At 48.2% G+C, this 18,815-nt stretch overlaps 1 protein-coding gene across 1 annotated transcript in view; it reads right to left on the reverse strand.

The window, feature by feature from the left end:
* Nucleotides 1-3,190: 3,190 nt before the first annotated feature.
* DDX31 (DEAD-box helicase 31) overlaps nucleotides 3,191-18,815 on the reverse strand; it is a 43,928-nt gene continuing 28,303 nt past the window's right edge. The window contains exons 18-20 of the mRNA XM_059486490.1: nucleotides 15,834-15,945; nucleotides 10,601-10,781; nucleotides 3,191-3,618 (exon numbers count right to left, since the gene is read on the reverse strand). Of these exons, the coding sequence (XP_059342473.1) occupies nucleotides 3,468-3,618; nucleotides 10,601-10,781; nucleotides 15,834-15,945 (444 nt within the window). The 3' untranslated portion in view covers nucleotides 3,191-3,467. The remainder of the gene's footprint in view (nucleotides 3,619-10,600; nucleotides 10,782-15,833; nucleotides 15,946-18,815) is intronic.

Below are 18,815 nucleotides of genomic sequence, written 5' to 3' on the forward strand. Positions count from 1 at the left end.
GCCTGTGTGCAGGGACTGAGATGGGAGCTGGTGTCCCACCAGCACTGGCCCTGCACCTACAGCAGCCCCTGAGCAGGCTGGAAATGTTTCCAGAGGATGGTGCCAGGTGGGCACACTCCTGGCAAAGCCCCAGGGGTAGGACAGGCTGTGCTGGGTTGAAATTCTATGAAGCAAAAAAATGGAAGAGTTGAGAAGCAGCAGTCCCAGCAGGAAAACCTTTGGAGTATCGCAGCAGGGATTTCTCCAGGGTACAGAGCCCAACAGACAAACTGCTGCTGGTTGGGTTCTGTCAGCTCCAGCCTCTGGATCCAGAGGGCAAAACCCAGTCCTGGCTCTCAGGTCCCTTTTACCCAGCTCAAGGGCCACCTTCCTCCCCTCCTGGCACAGCTCTAACCAGGAGCAGCACCCTCAGCACACCCACAGCAGGAGCTGCCCTGCTGGACATGCCAGCACACACAAATCATTGCAATCAGCAGAATTGTTTCTGGCCAAGATATTCCATGGATTCATCCAAGCACCAAACAAAACCATGTCAGAATGGAAAGCCCGGAGCACTGCTGCTTTCCCTGCCCTCTCCTGCAATCTCAGGGTGTGAGAGCAGGGCAGGCAAACCCAGCAAAGCCCTGGTCTGACTCACAGACAAGCAGCTTTGTAGAAAAGTTACACAGTGCCACAATTTCCACACCAAACCCAGGGGTTTTGGGCTGCAGGGCAGTGAGGCCTTTGTCTTCCACCACAATCCAGACAAGCAAACTGGACCAAAGCCAAAACCAAAGCTGCAGTTCCACCAACACTGCCAAACCAAAGGCAAAACCAAAGCTGCATCTCCACCAACACTCCCAAACCCAGCTCCCACCCAGCCAAGATCCCTCAGCACACACCACGTACCTCAGAGCAAGAGGGGACAAATCCAGGAGAAGTTCAGGGCAACGTCCACCTGCTGCATGCCACGGGAATCCACTGTCACCCCTGGCTGCTCCTCTGGCATTTGGGTGCTCAGAGGATTTGGGAACCTCTGCACAAACAGCACCTGGTCCTGCTGCAGGTGGTGGAGATTTGATGGAAATGATGATGAAATGATGGAACTCCAGAGCAGCTCACAGCTCCAAGCACCACACCCTGCCCTGCCTGAATGAATGAAAGGGTGATTCGAGTGAAATCAACCCCAAACCTACCCCAGGTTCTCACTGAATTGAGTGGTGCTCAAGGGTGAAGCCAGCTCAGAGCCAATCTGGAGCTGCCCAAGTGTAAATACGGGCACAATTTGACTCCTGCCCACTCAGCCACAATTCAAACACATTTTTCTCATCAGCCTTCGAGTCTATTAGGAGAAAACTCAGGTGCATGTGCATTTAATTTCAGTTGCAAGTGCATTTCTTTTAACACTTATTCAACAATCTCCTCCTCTCTCTTTCCCTAATCACTCAAGCTACCCAGCCCTATCTGCTAAAGATGGTGAAGCTGAAAGAAAAAGGCACTCTGATATTTTTTAAAAATCACTTTATTCATCACAACCATTTGTACTGTTTCATGCCCAGTTAATCCAGGCAGCAATGAGATCTGATGTCTCTCACCCATGTGCTGTTGGCCTTTTTTCCTACTCTTAAGAATTTGCCAATAGTCCCTATTAATTCCTACGTGACAGTCAGCCAGGAGAAGGTCATGTACTTTCCCTTCATGCACAAAATCATTCCCAAACTTGCACTCTCTGCATCATTCTGAGTCATTTTCATCCTCAGGGGTTTCTTTTCTGTTGAAGTTGACATTTGCCTTAAACCTGATTGCTCTTCCAAATAGTTCTCATAACTAAATCAGGTGGGCTTTGTTATTGTATTTTAATCTAGTAAATGTTTGTAACTTCATTCTCTCTGAAAAATCATGATTAATTTGATACTGGAGCCTTTCTGTCATCTTGCAGAAGTGTTGGAAAAAGTATTGCAGTGAAATTGAAGTGTTTAATAATTGCCTGGGAGGAAAGAAAAATTCTGGTTTCAAAAGTTACCTTCACTTCAGAAATTAAATACTTTGGGGCTGATTGCTGCTCTCCTACAATACTTTGTATGACTCACTACAGCCCAAAGTAGGTGCCCTCAATTCTGCATTTACAAGGCATCATTTTCATCTGTTTATAGTCCCTTTTCAGTACTTTTCTTCCTTCTGACGTCTGAAATTGCCACTCTTAGAGCACTTTCTGCTCCTGCATAAAACATGCCTGGCTCAGGTCATGGTGGGCTGCTCTTCCTCCTCCCTTTCTTCGAGGCAGACACGTGCAGGGAGCACAAAAGTTGTGTTTTGGCTGGGTTTGTGCTGTTCTCAGCCCTGCCCTGCTTGGTGCTTGTGCTCAAGGAGCAGAGGGGGGACAGGTGGGGGCTCACCTGTAGGGAAATCTCCTGCAGGTTTTGGGGCACTTTCCCACTCAGAATGGGAAAGTTTAGGTTTAATTTCACAGACTGTGGTGAACAATTGCCAGTCTCAGCACACTGGGGCCATCCTGCATCCCTTTCCCCAGAGTCCCAGTTCTCTGATGGGAACAAGAAGGATGGCAAATGGGAAAAACAAGAAGTGGAATCCATTAGCTCAAACAGGCCCAGGCAAGGCAGAGAGCCCCAAAAGGCTGGGCCATGACTGGCAAGGGTTTGCAAGAACCTGCAAAGGCTTTAATGTTCAGAGAGGTGAGACATCTCAGACTCCCTGTGTGTTGCATAATCAGGAATGACAACGTGCTGCAGGCAGGGAGAAGTTTGGAGACTGCTGGATTCACTCTGGCTCCTTCCCACAGAGACAAAGCTTGTTCCCAGGAGCTCTGGCAGGGAGCTCTGTGCCCATGAGCTCTGCCCAAAGGGACTCTGTGTCACTGCACTGAAGGGTTCTCCACAATCCTGCCACTGGCATCCCTGCAGGTGCCAACTGTGCCTAACGGTGACCAGGGACAGACCCTGCCCAGTGCACAGGGGACACGAGAGGAGGTGGCAGCAGTGTGGATTCATTACCTGAGACAGGAGCAGGAGTGCTCCCTGTGCAGTGACAGGGCACAGGGCACACTCCCCTCTCCATGGTGCTCCTCCCTGCCATGGCTGGAAACAGCAAGTGAAGGGACTGGGGAGTGTTCCTAAAACACAAAAGCACCTCCTGCCTGCCCAAACTTGTCTCACTTTCATGTTGCACACACATCACATTTCTCTGAAAATCATATTTAACCTTTTTTTTATTTTCCTTGCTAAAAAACCATCTCAGGAACACGGTGCATCTTCAGGAGGCCACGTTGAACTGCAGCAGTACACCAGGACACGCCCAGATTCCATTCCTCTTGGACCTATGGAATGAAGGGGAGGAGGCCAAGAGCCCCAGGATCCCTCCCACACTTGCCTGATAAATGGAAACGCTCCTCAGCTGCTTTGGCAGGTCACCCTGACCCCCGGCTGAGGCACTCCAGCAGCTTTTACAGCCACAGACTGGAAGGGCCTGGCTTATGTTGGAATCTGCTGGTTGCCAGCTTTTCTCTGCTTTTTCTTCTTCTTCTTGACCTTGGCCCCAGCAGTGTCCATCCCACTGGAATATTCAGAGCACAGGAGCTCAGCAAGGCGACGTTTGCTGTGGGTCTTCTTGAGCAGCTCAGACCTGGGCAGGGGGAAGAGCAGAGCAATTCAGAAATTCAGGAATTCAGAACCCCTTCTCCTGCAACACCACTGACAGCTGCACATTACGGAAGGAGCAGCTCCCTTTCCTTGAGGCTTGATTTGAAATTCTGCCTCGTGCAAAATTAGGTTTTGTTGTGACAGGTTTCCACAAAGGTGGCAAAATCTCACGGCGTTTTTTCAAAGCAAGCCTTTGTTCTGTACAAATGCTCTTGCAGGGGTGGTGGGGAGAAGGAGGGAAGCTTGTGCGCCTGAAGGCTGATGAATGAGGTGACACAGCAGTTTGGAAGAAATAATAATAATAATAATAATAATAATAATAATAATAATAATAATAGTAGTCCAAAACAACCTATCAGCCCAATGACATTGAACAATGGAAACATTTTCTAAACAGAGCTTAAATCCACAACCCCCTCTCAGATAAACCAAGGGAAAAATTAGAATGTCATGAGTCTAAACCCAACAGATCCATCAGATTTTCTTTTCTTGCAATGTCCTGCAGCCATCCCATGCACCTCACAGCCTCCCTCTCCAGAGACTGGCTTTTGCAAGGGTAGCTGCATTTTGCATGGCCACCAAACTCCAGCATGGGTGTCCCTGCAGCCCTAAACTGCCAGCTATAAATATAAAAACCCACTCAGCATTTTCCCACCATGAGCTCTGCCACTGTCCTGCTCTATAACCTTGGGCAAAGCTCACCCTCAGTTATTTAAAATACAATTTCTTGGGTGCAGGATCAGCCATTCCCTGCCTCATCCCCATGATCCTGGGCACAACAGGGTGTCCACATGGCATGTCCCACCCTCCTCTTCATCACCACAGAGTCACAGCCTGGTTTGGGTTGGAAAGGACCCTAAACATATATAATTCCTTTCTCTAGACCAGGTCCAACCCTTCCAGCCTGGCCTTGAACAACTCCAGGGTCACCTCTCTGAGCAAGTTCTGTAACAGATCTCAAGCGCTTCCAGAAAGAGCAGAAACCTGTTTGTCCTTCTGCACAGGAGGGAACTGAACTGAGCAGCAGCCCCAGAGAGCTTTGGTGACAACACAGGGACTCAGCCATCCTAAAGGTGACACTTTCTAGCACTCAAAGTCCCTTCAGGTGTCCAAATCCATGCTGGGTGTTGGAGAGAAGGAAGAAATTCTGGCTGCAGCAATGGATCAAGGCATTCAAACACCCAGGGAGGACAAGGGAAGTGAATTCTTGCCTGCCTGGGGTGTTTGTGCTCCCCTCCCACAGCCTGTACAGGGATATCCCCTGCTCAGCCCCTCCACCAGTGGCTGATGTTCCTATCTGACACTTTGATTGTTGTCTCCAAGCATTTCCTACAGTAATTCCTGGGTTTCCAAGCAACACACCAGTTTACTGAACAACAGGGAACTCTCTGCTGCAGAAGGACAAGGAATCCACCAGTAGCTGCAGGGCTGAGCTGCAGCTCAGCAGGGAGGTTGTCCAACACTTTATTATCAATCAGGTGAAATTGCTGCCCAATTAGTAAATCAATACTCCCTGCTGAGGTGATCAGCTGTGCACAGAAAAGCAGGGATGCAGGGGAAAGGGAGCTCCCTCCCTCTAACCCAAGGCCACAAAAATCAATGGAGTTGTGCTGTGGAACCTGTGCTCATCACACAGAAGAAAAGCAGCTGTCAGGGCCCTGTGTAACCATGAGATGGAGGAGCTGCAGGGAACCAGGAAACTGCACCAGCTCAGGAGCCCTGATTCCTGCTGTAGAGCTGTGAATTCCCCTCTCTGCCCAGCTGGTGACAGCCTCTGGGAGCAGCAAGATAACCACAGGGCACCTTCCCTCACCAAGGGTATGAGACAAAGCCCAGGAGAACTGAGCAAGCCCTTAACACTCACCCCTGAGCATCCCTGGGTAAGGTTTTTAATCTCTTTGGCCTCCCTGTCCATTCTCCCAGCTCTCCCTGGGCTTTCCCTGGTGGGATGTTAATTTAAGGGAGCTCTGTGGTGATACCGTGGCAAAAAGATTCACAGAAAAGCTGTAAATGTAAAGATGCATTTGCAACACAGACAGAACCCATGTTCCCATCAATGGAAAAGCACATGGGTGGTGAGCATCTCTTGCTGTGATCTCATGTCTAGGTATCATGGTACACTGAGACAGAGGAAGGAATAAAAGAGCTCAGGTTCAGAGCTGCCTGTGCACATCTGTAATGAAGCTGCAACCTCACAAAAGCTGGTACCAAGACCCTCAGCAGAGAGACAACAAGGAGAAAGAGGAACTGTCCCCAGATGACTTTGTTATCTCCTCAAGGGCTGGAAAAGACCAGGCCAAAGTTTTACAGACAAAAAAAAAAAGCCTGACTCCTTCAGAAAACTGGAATGATTTAAACACTGTTTAAACATGAGAAACTTGTGAATCTTGCTAAATACATCACTGAATGGTGAAAAGGCAGGAGAAGAACATCTGGAAGGAAAAGTGTCCAGTGAAGGGAAGAGTAAAATCCTTCTCTCCTCTGCTTCAGTTCCCTTCTACACCCACTTACAGTTCCCAGCCTGCTGCTCCCCTTCCCCACCTCAGCCACAGGGTTCTCAGGGATGCTGGTGCTGCCCAACCCTCCATCTCTGAGCAAATCTGAATGCTTTGCCCTGATCTCCTTGTGCTGGCTCAGAAGATGCCTCCGCTCATCTTTCCCCTCATTGTGAGTGAGTTTGTTCTTGGAGGTGCCTCTCAACCTGGCTGGCATCACTGCCAGCTCCTTTGTCTTGCTGTGTGAGACGCTGCTGCAATGCAGTGCCCAGGTGTAGTGACCTTTACCCAGCTCCCAGCATCTGCAGCCTCCAAAGGCTCCCAAACTGCTCCAGCTGAGGCAGGAGGAGGATGAAGTTGTGCCACAGAGTCCCAGAACTCGTGGTGTGTCTTTGGAGAGACCCGAGGAGGCTGGTCCATTTATCAGAAACCATTTCAACGTGGATTGCACCATCAATCTGCCTGACAGCATCTCCAACAGCTCCTTGACACTGTGCCAGCAGCAGAGCTGGGTTACCTCTGGGCCAAGGCTGCTGCAACACCTGCTTTTCCTGCTTGGAGCATTGGATGAACCATCTGCAGCCAATGCAACCCTGTTTGGGTTGGTTTTGCTGCTGTTTTGTGCAGAGTGGGGGCAAGAAATCCATCAGCAATCCTCCACTGCTCTCGACAGGTCAACAGATGGCCCAGGTCCTCTGCTCCCAGCTGATGCAGATGCTTGAGAAGACCAAGGAAAATTATTACCCAGCCAGAATGAGCACCAAGCCTGGTCCAGAACACTCAGGGCAGGGTGGTCTCCACACTGGGGTGTGCTGAGCAGCAAAGCCCACCTTGCCCTACTGAAGTTAAATGCATTTCAGCCACACAGAAACCCCAGTCTCACTTTCACTGGCATCCCTTGGTCTTCACCCTATGGAAAAAGGCCAAAAGCAGGATCCTCCCAGGATTCTTGCTTCTGTCAGGCCCTTTCCCAGCCCAGAGATCAGAATATATTTCAATTAGAGAGAGATGACAATTTTTGGTGCACAGAGGTTTTCCAGCTCTGTGGGCAAGCACTGTTCACTTGATTGGAGATGGAGCAGAAGCTCTGTGCTGCAGCCACAGTGGAACAGGACAGTAATAAAGGGCACTGCTGTATGCAGGAAACAATCAGATGGGTTTCACAACTATAAAACTTTCATTTCATATGAGGATTTCTTTTACAACATCATGATGTGGTAGCCAGGACTCACCTGTGTCCCTGAACTGCCTTAATGAAGAGTGATGGTGACGTTTCTTTTCACAGCAGCCATGTCTCTCTTACTCTCATTTTTGGCTCCATTTGTCCATGCTCTTACCTGAGCTCCAGTTTGGCTTTCTAGAGCAGACTGCCCAAAGTGAAATTCCCAGTGGGCAGAATTCCAAAGCTGCATTTTGACTAATTAAGTGATATCAGGAAAGCTCTAAATGTGCACATAAAAACTGGCAAGCAAAGTGCTTCTAATGATGAGACAATTGCTGTGCAGGGAGGCCCAGCTGCAGCCTTGAGTCACAAGCCCTGTATTTATTTCTTCAAAAATTCTCAATGCCAAGATGTTCAAAAGTGGAACCAAGGATGTGAGGGGGGAGAGAAGGTAAAAGGCCATGGTTTGCACCCAAAGCAGAGTGCTGCCCTGGCCATGTGGAGGACACAGGGCTACAAGGTCTGTTTCCCAGGAGCTGTCTGATTCTATCTGGCCATGCTGAAGAATGAATTAACACAATGATCCTGCAGCCAAAGCCTCCAGGCCATGCCCATCTCCACATCAGAGCAATGGCACTGTGATAATGATGTACAGCAGTGCTCTCAAACTCCTCTCCCTGATCCCATTTCACTCGAGGGCTGGGCTTAAACTCTGAAGCACGAGGGGGTTTTCACCTTTGTTTTCATATCACTTTTTGCATATGCTGTAGCAATTCTTGATACTCAAAAGTAAATTCAATTTTTCTGAGCATTTCTTGCATCAGAAATTCCTGTAGCAGGGAGTTCCACAGAATCAGCTGAACTAAAGAGCCACCTTTCTTTGTGATGGCTCGAACTCACAAAAAAGCCAAATTAAGTTGCAACTGCTCAGTGCAGTGAAAGCCTTTGGGGGCACACACTGATTTCAAAGGGAAAGCAGGCCCTCAGTTGATGCAGAATGCAAAAGCCTGAGCAGCACAGGGATGCATGGTGGAATGTGCATTGTGAAGGAGTCAAAAGACAAATCTATCTGGCCTGTCAGCCCCTTCCTCGGCGTGCTGCGACTCCAGCAAAGCAAGGACAGCTAATCCCTCAGTGCAGGTGGGATCAGCTTCCTTGCTCCAGCCTGCAGCCAAAGCATGAGCCCAGACACTGACTAAGCTGATGTCCTGTAATTCAATATGCAGTATCTGGTTCTTGTGCTCATCTCTCACCTCAACACAGCATTGCAACTTTCTGCGGACAGCGGCGGCAATTATTTCTCCGCCTTCAGATCGGGTTTTGCAAGATGCACTCCAGCTAAGGGGACAGCTGGTTTGCACAAAGACCTCTGAAAAATGCATGGAAGTTGACATGGGCACTGAGGAGAGGGCTGCTCCCACATTTCAGCACTGGAACATCACACACCTGGCTGCTCCCTCTCGCTGTCTCACCTTCCCCCAGCGGGCTCTCCAAGGAGGCGCCAAGCACAAAAGGAGACTTCAAAAGAAATGAAAAGTTTTCTTTGTCCTCTTAAGGAAACATTTAATGATTGCCTTTACCCCACTTTCAACCTGCTCTTTATTCTCTAGGCAGGTGCTGAGAGATGAGGCTTTAGTGAGCAGCCTGATTAAAAACCAGTATCAGATGTTGGGAGACAATGTGTAATACGACAACCAACACTCACAGCATCATGTGAGAAATATAATTAAAAAGATTGCTCTGTGACTGTGCTGTTATAATTTCAAGCCTTGCATTTTACAATGAGAAACCATTTGTCTTCTAAATGGCAGGCTAAGTTTTGCTTTCTGCTTTGTCAGTGTGAAATCAAGAGCAATTCTCTAAGTTAATAGCATAATCTTGGATTTATGCAAGTGCAGACTGAATTTGAATCAATATTCACTTTCTCTAAACTATCCTATAAATACTAATGTACCCTCTCCCTTTATTTATTTATTTTTTTAAGCACACACAGAGAAAACTGATTAAAGCCAAGTTTCAAAGGCAGAAACAATTGTTGCACATCACAACTTTGGCTACTTTTTTTTGCAGGGACTTAACTCTGCAGATGCTCCCGGATTTGAAATCTGGAATCTTGAGCCGTGACAGAGCTGTGCAAAGTCTGCCCACTTTCCTTGAGCTGCACTTCTGTGATCCACGTGCAAATGAGCTCTCAAATCACTCTCAGACCATTTGTTCCAACACCTCCACATCCCCCAGCCCCACAGCTCCTGTGTGTAAATACCTACTGTATCCTGGGCTTGTCTGTGCTCTAATGGGATGAAGACTTGGGGAGGAGGAACCCCCATCTAAAAGAGGTTTGTAACAAGGGAAAAAGTAGCTCTAACAGAGTAGCAACATCACAGGAACAGAGAGAGGCATTGTTACAGGCCAAGTAATCCTGTGACACGCTACTGTCACTCATAGCTTGACACCCTGCTGGGCCAGCAAGACATCAAAGCCCACCCCATACCATCTTACATGCTCTTTATCAGCTAATCAGGCTATTCTTCCCGAAATAAAGCTCCCTTAAATCCCCTGCTCACAGGGGCATTCCCATCCTGTTGCCCATCTGCTGAGGAGGGTCAGCTGGAGCAGGAGGCAGAGCAGTGGCCTGTCCCTGGTGGCTGCTGAAAGCAGGACAAAGCTCAATGCAGGCTCCAACTTTTTATTTTCAAATCCCTTCCCCTTGCAATTTTTTTTCCTTTTCACAGGATAGGTGCATGTGCAAGAGAAGTGCCCAGCCCTGGAACAATTATGTGGATTAGTGCTTTAATTGCATGGCTGAGGTTTGCTAACAGGGTTTGTAGCAACAATTACACGGAAAGAGTCATAATTGATGCTGATAAACAAAAAAGATTTTCCTCCTTTGAATTATTGCAATGATTTTTCTGGATCCTGCCATTGCACTGGGGAAGAGAGCGTGTCCTCAGCACTGTGATCCCCAAAGAGAGGATTTTCTGTCCTGAACAACTCAGAGCAGCCAGGGTCAGATGCACTGAGCACCTTCAGCTCCCCTGCAGGCACACAAGAGGGCTCAGGGCTCCTCCAGCTCCTTACACACAACAGGAGGACCCAGAACACACACTAGAGGGGATAGAGCTGCAACTATCCTCATGAGAGATCCCACAGGATTTGCAGAAATTCTTTTCCCAGAGCTACTCCACACCTCCAGGCTTGCAGAAGGATCATTTCAACCAACAGATCTGCTTTTTTTACACTCGATTCCTGGAGCAAGCCCAACCACCTTGAGGAGCAAAGCACAGCTCAGGAACATCAGGCTGACCTACCTTTTTGGCTTTGCTTTGGTTTTCCTCTTTGAGCCTGCAGTTGGAAGAGCAGTCAGGTTCTGGGGGGCATCTCTCAGCCCAAAGCTCTTGGCCACATGACCCAGGTGGAGAGATTTGATGTGGAAGATGTGCTTGAGCTCCTTGGGATAGGTGGTATAGGCACAAAGGAAAGACTGCAGTGCTGAGGGGAAGGAAAAACACCAGTGAATTCTGTTTGCTGCTGCATTTTTATATATATTTACATAAACACTTAAAGATTCAGCTGTTCCAGCTGAAAGGACATGGGGCTGGTCCTTTGGGACACCTTCTGGTCAGCAGCTGGCAGAAAAGGTTGGCATGTTAAAAACCTGTGAAGGCTGCACAGCACCTGGTGCAATCCCAAAAGGTGCTGGGGAGGTGTTAGGAACTGAAACAAAGCTCCACTGAATCGTTGGGTTTGGCTCCTGCAAGGCTGCTCCTTTGGCCACAAAAGGTGAATTTGTGGCATTTCTCTCAAGAGCCATTGATACTGAGTGGCAGCAGATAAGAGGAGAGCGGGAACAGAGATGCAGGGATGAAGAAAGAGAAGCATGGAGATGGCACAGGAAGGCTCCTCTGATATTAGAGTCCCAGTAGTCCATGCATTTTTCACCAGTTACCAGCTAGTCCCTTATAAATATCTGAGAGCCGGATGGATTTCCTGACTCATCAGCACACTGAGAACAGAGCTCACCTTCTCAAAAGGGAAAAATAATAGAACTGTGTGCAAATTTCCCTTCCCATCTTTATATTCCTGTAATGCCCTTCCCTCAGGGCTCATTGCTCTAAAGACAATCATCCACTAATATGAGCACTACCTCTGCTCCTCCCCATCCCCAGAACGTTCACTACACCCGGGCTGGCCCCTGCTCTGGGAATAAAGAGACTTCCAGAAGGAAATTCTGCAGCTCAGAAAATGCCTCCCCTCAATCCCCTGCTTGCTAAACCTCCTGTGTGCCCCCAGCCCTGAGTCCAAAGCACCTCCTGCACCTTCCTCTCCCTCTCCCTCCCTCCAGCAGTGAGCTCTAAACTCTCACCTCTCCTGCCCTTGCCTGTTGAGCCACCGGACCAGCAAGTTTGCCCACAGCTTATGTCTAATCTCTTGGCAGCAGCCGGAGATTGGAGTTTATGAACAGTAATAAAAATGTCATTTTAGCAGATCAGCTCCTGGAAGGACCCAGGGAATCCATCAAAGCTCTGTTTACTGAGCAAAGCGAACTCCTTTTCCCAATCGATGAGAAGAAAAGATTGAGTTTTTTGCACCTTCTTCCCAATTTCACAATGCTGCTCTTTTAGAGGCTTCTGAGCACCAGGAGACCTGTGTTTTCCCAAAAAAGAGAATGCTAAATTCCAAATACTGTCTCAGTCTCCTGTCTGAAGGCCATCCTTCTGAGGGCTTATAAACCAGCTCAAATGCTCTCAAAACTCCTGTTCTGCTGCTGTTTTTTTTTTTTTCATAAAGTTATTGGTCAAATTCACCTATGAGAAGGTGTAACTCTTCAAAGGGAACAACAGGAACTTGCTCCTGCTTTGAATTGAGTCCCATTGGAGCTAATACAGCTGTCTGCCTCAGAGCATTTGAAATGGCTGATACTAAAGATCCTGTTATTATGAAGGCTGAGCTCACCTCCCACAGCTGTGCAGAGAGGAAAAGCTGCTGGTACCAAGCCCCCAAAATCAGAATTACAGAATGAAAAGTGTCAAAGGCTCCCCCTCTTCCCAAAGCCCTGACAGACATCTGCCAGATCCAGCTGTGAGCACACAAAAGCAGGGAGAGCTGCAAGGCACTAACCCAGAGCTGAGCTGGGAGCTGCAGGTCACAGAGCCAGCCCAGGAAATGCCTCACCTTGAGCAGCCCAGAGCTGAGATGTTCATTACAGCACCCAAGAGATTGAAATGAAGACCTTTGTGGATGAGATTCTTCTTAAAATCTTTACTATCAGGTCTTTGAACCTCTCAGTGTTGCCAGAGTCATGTTTTCTGGCTTTTATGTGCAATTAGAGTGGCCAGATACTGAATGCTTTATTGGATTTTTTTTTTTTTAAAGTTGAAATTCTTTTATGATTTTGTGGTCAAAGAGACAGAGCTTTAGGAAAACAACTCACAAAGACTGGTAACAGTGCTGGTCAGGCCATAATTCATGTACAGGGTTCCTTACCTTGATGCCACAGGAAGTGTGAGCTATTGAGAGTTTTTATCACACCAACACAAGTCTAAGGTAACAAGTAGTGGCTTGGAGTGGGATTTGGGCTTGTGCTCACTAAGACAGAGAATTTAGGTTGGTCCTTTGCACCCCTCCATCCCTATTTTTTCTCCAGGAAATGTAAGTGTGGAAAATCAAAGGAAAAAAAGAAAAAAGCCAGAAAAAGAAAAGATGATGGGGGTTAGATGGGCTGGTTTGTTGTTATTTTAAACAGGGGATGAGAGGGTAATGGGATACGAAAGGGAGACAGGTGACATAACCTGTTCACCAGGCTCCCAGCACTGGCCCCAGGGCAGGGCTGGATAAACTGGGAGGCACTTTGGAGAGCAGCTGGAAGCAGGAGGGAAGGAGGCACCAAAACCACCACGGATTTGAGCATTGTGCCACAGCCCTGGGCTCCTGTGACTCTGCTCTGCCTCCCCACACACAGGTGCTGAGGACAGAAAGGAAGGAGGCAAAATGCTCAATGCTGGCTGTAAAACTGGGAAATAAGGAGGAGGAAAGCAGGGTTTGTTTTCTCACCCTCTCTGTGACTCAGGGGCACACAGGATCACTCTCCTGAGCTCCTTCTGGCCCCACAGCTCTGAAATGAAGCACTACCACCATGCAAATCCTCTGCTCCCCAAAAAGGGCTCCACTCTTGCTGAGGTTCATCCTCCAGGTAGCAGGGCCCAGGCAGAGCCCTCCTCCCACCCATCTCAGTGCTGATCAGTCAATCAAGTTTGAAGGGCAGCACCTTCCCTGAACCATTTGATTCGAGTGTGAAAAGCACGGGAGGCAGAGGCAGAAGGGGAGGGCGGGCAGGGAGCCACTCTGCTTTTGAAAGCAGGCTGAGGTGCAAGCACTGCTTATTAACATTGACTAGGTCAGAAAATGGGGAAAAACAGAAAAAGAGAGAGAAACAAATGCATCTCTGGCACAGTTTCCAATTGATTGTCTGCCATGAAAGCAAAAGCCAGCTGCCATGTTAATTATTCATGATGCCTGGCTCAGAGGGGAGGAAGAGGGGCTTATGGAAGCCACTCAGCAGTGGAAAATTTGCATACGTAGATAGCAGAGTTGGAAAAAGAGGTGGAGTGCTCTTCTACAAGATAAATGGGATGCAGAACATTTCAGCATTTCCTGATGTATTTTCTGTGGTTCTTTTCTGTGGCTAAAGAAGTTATTCATGCTGAGGTCAGCAACAAGTGTGGGTGGGTGGGTGCACAGTGACACTGGGTAGAGAGGAACCACAGAGGTTTTTTAGGTGTGACCAGAGTTATTCTCTGGTTGTTCCTGTCACAGGCACTTCAGGTTAGAAGTTTGCAGGGGGTACAAGAAATCCCAAGGGAGCAGCAAGAAGCTCATCCATGCAGAATGAAGGATTATGATTGTTTTAGTCAGATGTTTTGAGATTGTGGATTTAAAAGAGCAGCTACAAAACTGCACCACACACCTGAAAATGGGCGCAAGCTGCTTGTGTAGCAATTCCAACACTTTCAATGCAGGAGGAAGGTGTTTGAAAACCCCAAGGAACTGAAATCAGCCCTGCAACTGCTGGAGGTGGGGTGAGATTTCAGCCCGGGGATGTGCAGTGGTGGGGGGAGAGCAGAGAGTGAAACAAGAATTTCAAACCCTTTGCACCTCAATCCAGCCACACACAAATAAAAAAGCATGCAGAATAATTGGGGTAAGCAGATAGTCACAGGAGATACTCTGGACTGTGTCATCACCTGAGAAGGGAGTACAACTTTCAGAAAAAACCAGCACCTCTGACCTCCTGAACAATCACTTCTCAAAATTCCAAACAATTTTCATGCTGAACTTTAATCTTGAGCACAGCCTCTCCTTCTCCAGTTTCTCCAAACACTGTACAACTCCAAGAGCAATTTCCCCATATGGTTTTGGACCCCTTGGAAGGTGATTTCAGGTGATTTCACCTGTCCCACACCTGTATGCAGGTGCACACAGCAGGTACACAGAGTGGTAGACAGGAATGATGCAGACTGTTCAAATTCATCTCTCAGGATGAATTAAAATTAATCTTAAACTGGAAATTAAATTAATTATGAAATTAAAATTAATCTTAAACTGGAAATGTTGCAGAACTGAAATAACTTCTACACAAGCTTAGAGAGCAGGGCTCTCAGCAATGAGGTAAGAAAACAATCAGGAAAGGAGATGTGGGAAGAGGAGACTCAAAAAAAGGGGAAAGGCTCCAGTTCTAAATACTGTGAGCAAGAATGGCACAGCAGTCTCTTTCATAAAGGGTTTGCATTTTGTGGACTTGTAATTCATAGTCAAATTCCCAGGAGTTCTGGGCCTGACTTCCCCAGTGCCAACCCTGCTCCACCTTTATGGCTCCTCTCAGTTTGGTGTTTCTTTTCCTACCAAAACCCCAGCAAGATTTTAATCCTTCTCCCAAATCTGTCTTCCTCTCCATTTTCCAAACTGAGAGGAAGAAGGGCAGAGTCTCTCACACTGCTCAGTGCTAACTGCTTGGAAAAGATGGCACATCAAACCCCAGACTTGTACACAGCTACGATTACCAAGTCCATCCCAGTTTTTATTCTTACTGCCTTTTTGAGTTGTTGCCTCCTCTCTTTTATCCCCCATCCCACTCAACCAGCTCCAATCCAAGATCTTTTACTGGTCAGGGTTGTATCCTGCTTTTCAGGCTTGAAATTCACCCCTGGGGTGAACTGGAGGCATCTGATGGGAATTGCAGCAGGATGTGGTGAAGTCACCCATCCCCTTCCTAGCATAACACACACAACCCTGTGATTGGGTCAAAGCCCTTGGATGTGAATCCCACTGAAAGCCAAGACTAAATCTCATTTGCACATAATATGGGAACACCAGAAATTAACATTTAATATCACCACAAAGCCTTCTGGGCCTGCCTCAGCCCTCTGCAGAGCCCAGCAGCCCCAAAATGTTTCTTCCAGGCCTTTTCCCTGATGCTGTGGCCCAGAAGGAAACCTTGGCAGCTCCTCTGAGCCCTTGTGGGATAAGGGGAAGGAAATCACTGACCTTTCTTGGCCCACTGGACAGTCCCCTCGCTGGAGTGGACGAGATTTTCAAATTTTGTCTGCAGGACTGTGGCCCTCTCCCGGACTTCCTGAGGGTTCTTGCCACAGGATTTCTACCAGGGAGGCAGGAGGATTAGAGGAAAGAGAGAATTTGAGTCAGGAATAATGAAGCAGTTTACAATAGATTTAATAACAGTAAAATCACACAGCAACTACCCAGGGGCCAACAAAGGTAATCCTCTCAATATTACTAGAGGAGAAAAAAAAAAAATCCAGATAAAGATGTTAAAGTCAGAGCAGCCAGTGAGCGCCGTGTGGTGGGGAGAACAAATCAGTTTTAATTTTGTGTTTTCTAACATCTATCACCTATCTTTTTCCTTTTCTTTTCCCTTCTCTTTTTTTTTTTTTTTCTGCTTCCAGGTACAACAGGCCAGATCCCACTGCCAGTTTCCATTGGAATTATTTGGAATGACTCCCCCAGACCCTACAATAACACTTTCAGAGTGATGCTGCAAGCTCTCCTGTGCCCTTCTCCAAAACACCCAGGGCAGGAGACCATGAGATCCACAACCACCCCCAAGCTCCAGAGAAGAGACAAATTCAGCAGCTGTGAACAAAGGCAACCAAATGAACTTCCCATCAATTCCAGCATGGATTTCTACATGAAGTTTCCTGACTGCCAACACATCACATTTGACTGGAACTGCCATCACTTGGCTCCTCTAGAGCAGGACAAGCCCCTTGCACCAAAGGCATGACAGAATAAACTTCCTCAGGCCAAAAGGGCAATTTTGCACGTGTTCCAGCTATCCTGGGATCAGATTGTAGGATGCACTTCAGGAAATGGAAAACAAACATTCCTGGGAGCAAGCTGTTACTGGGAGGAGAAGAGAGGCTCTCTCCCTCTCTGAGGGATCCAGGCAGAGAAAGGAAATGTGGACCAGGAAAACAAGTGAAATGTTTGATGGAAAGCTGACAGCAAAGTGCAAAGCCAAGCATCCATGGATGTGCACCTCTCCACATCTCTCCAGCGGGACTCAAGACAGGAACCAGCATCCAAGTGGGAGAGTGCCAGATCCAAGGCAGCAACTTGGTATGGTCAGACCCCTCACCCCAGCAGGGCTGGCTGAATGCAAACACCCAGCTCCTGGGATGCTGGAGGAGCCCTGTGCCAAGGCAGCAATCCTGCTGCTCCTCCCTGCCAGATCTGCATGCTAATGCTGCAAACCCCTCTGTCCTGTGCACTGCTGCCAGGCCAGAGCAGCCACATCCCACTGACACCACAAACCAACCCCGGGGACCCTGGGGGCTGCCAGCACCTGACACAAAATGCTCTCCTGTCCCACATGTGCCCCTGTGTACCCAACAGCAAATGTGCCCAGAGACAGACCTCAAATGGAGTTTAAATTTGCACTGTGCCCTCTCTGAAACTCCAGATCCCACAGCTTCCAGAATTGCAGGTAATTCCTCAGCAAAGCAAACACACCTGGGGCTGCAGCTCCTGCTCACTCACTGCCTGGACTGCCCCTCCAAGCACAGCCTGGCTCTTTGAACTCATTAACTCCCAATTTCTGCTCTCTGCTGTCTCCCAGTCCCCTCAAGAAAGGCTCATGACCCATCTCACAGAATCACAGCATCCTTTAGGTCAGAAAACACCTCCAAGATCATCCAGTCCAAACTTGGACTGATCATCACCTTGCCAACCAAACCATGGCACTGAGTGCCACATCCAGTTTTTCTTGAACACCTCAAGGGATGGGGACTCCACCACCTTCCTGGGCAGCCCATTCCAATGCTCAACCACCCTTGCAGTGAAGAAATCCTTCCTGATGCTCCACCTGAACCTCTCCTGGCATGGCTTGAGGCTGTGTCCTCTCCTCCTGTCCTTGTTTTTTGGGAGCAGGTCCTGACCCCCATCTGGCTGTGAGTTCTCCTCCCTGAACCTCTTTTCCTCCAGGCTCAGCCAGTTCTCCCAGCTGCTCCTCACACAATTCACTGTCTGGATCCTTCCTCATTTTCTCTGGACACTCCTTTCACGGATTCTTCTAAATTCAGGTGTGCCCTGAAGCTGAAACCATCCCCATCCAAGAGCTCTGCAGAGTGCCACAGTTTCTTCCCCGAATCTCTTTTCCTCCAGGCTCAGCCAGTTCTCCCAGCTGCTCCTCACACAATTCACTCTCTGGATCCTTCTTCGTTTTCTCTGGACACTCCTTTCACGGGTTCCTTTGTGAGTTGTTTTGTCTGAATCTCTTTCTCTCCAAGCTCAGCCAGTTCTCCCAGCTGCTCCTCACACAATTCACTCTCTGGATCCTTCCTCACCTTCTCTGGACACTCCTTTCACACGTTCCTTTGTGAGTTGTTTTTCCTGAACCTCTTTTCCTCAGGGTTCAGCCAGTTCTCCCAGCTGCTCCTCACACAATTCACTCTCTGGACTCTTCCTCACCTTTTCTGGACATTCCTTCCACAGGTTCCTCTGACTTCAGGTGTGCCCTGAAGCTGAGACCATCCCCATCAAGGACTCTGCAGAGGTTCAGTGACCCCCAGGTGGCCACTCCTTGTTGTCACCACCAACTTTCCACCGCCGTGAAACACAAAACTTTCTGGCCCCGCCTGCTCCTCCCGGCCCCCGGCACTTTCCTTTTGTTCAGCCTCCTGGCAGCACCAAGTGTCACCTTCCCAGCGCTTTTTAATATGAATGTGAAATTAGTGAGGTTTGCCCTTTCCCCTGGCGGACAGAATCCTCTGTTATTAAAAAGTAAAGCACTTTAATAATGAAAACTTTTTCTCTTTTTCCTGTGTTTTAACTGTTTAAAATTAATGAGAAGGGCATAACGGTTGTCAAAGCGATATTGAAAGCTGGGTAGCCAGGACCGAATAAGCACGAAAATCCCTCCAGAGTGTTAAATAAACAGTGCTTCAGCCCCCTCTGAATCCCTGTGTTGGTTATTGTATACATTCTGTAACAGCACTCAGAATAGATCTG

This window comes from Ammospiza nelsoni, chromosome 20, assembly GCF_027579445.1.
Source record: "Ammospiza nelsoni isolate bAmmNel1 chromosome 20, bAmmNel1.pri, whole genome shotgun sequence".
Lineage (NCBI taxonomy): Eukaryota > Metazoa > Chordata > Aves > Passeriformes > Passerellidae > Ammospiza > Ammospiza nelsoni.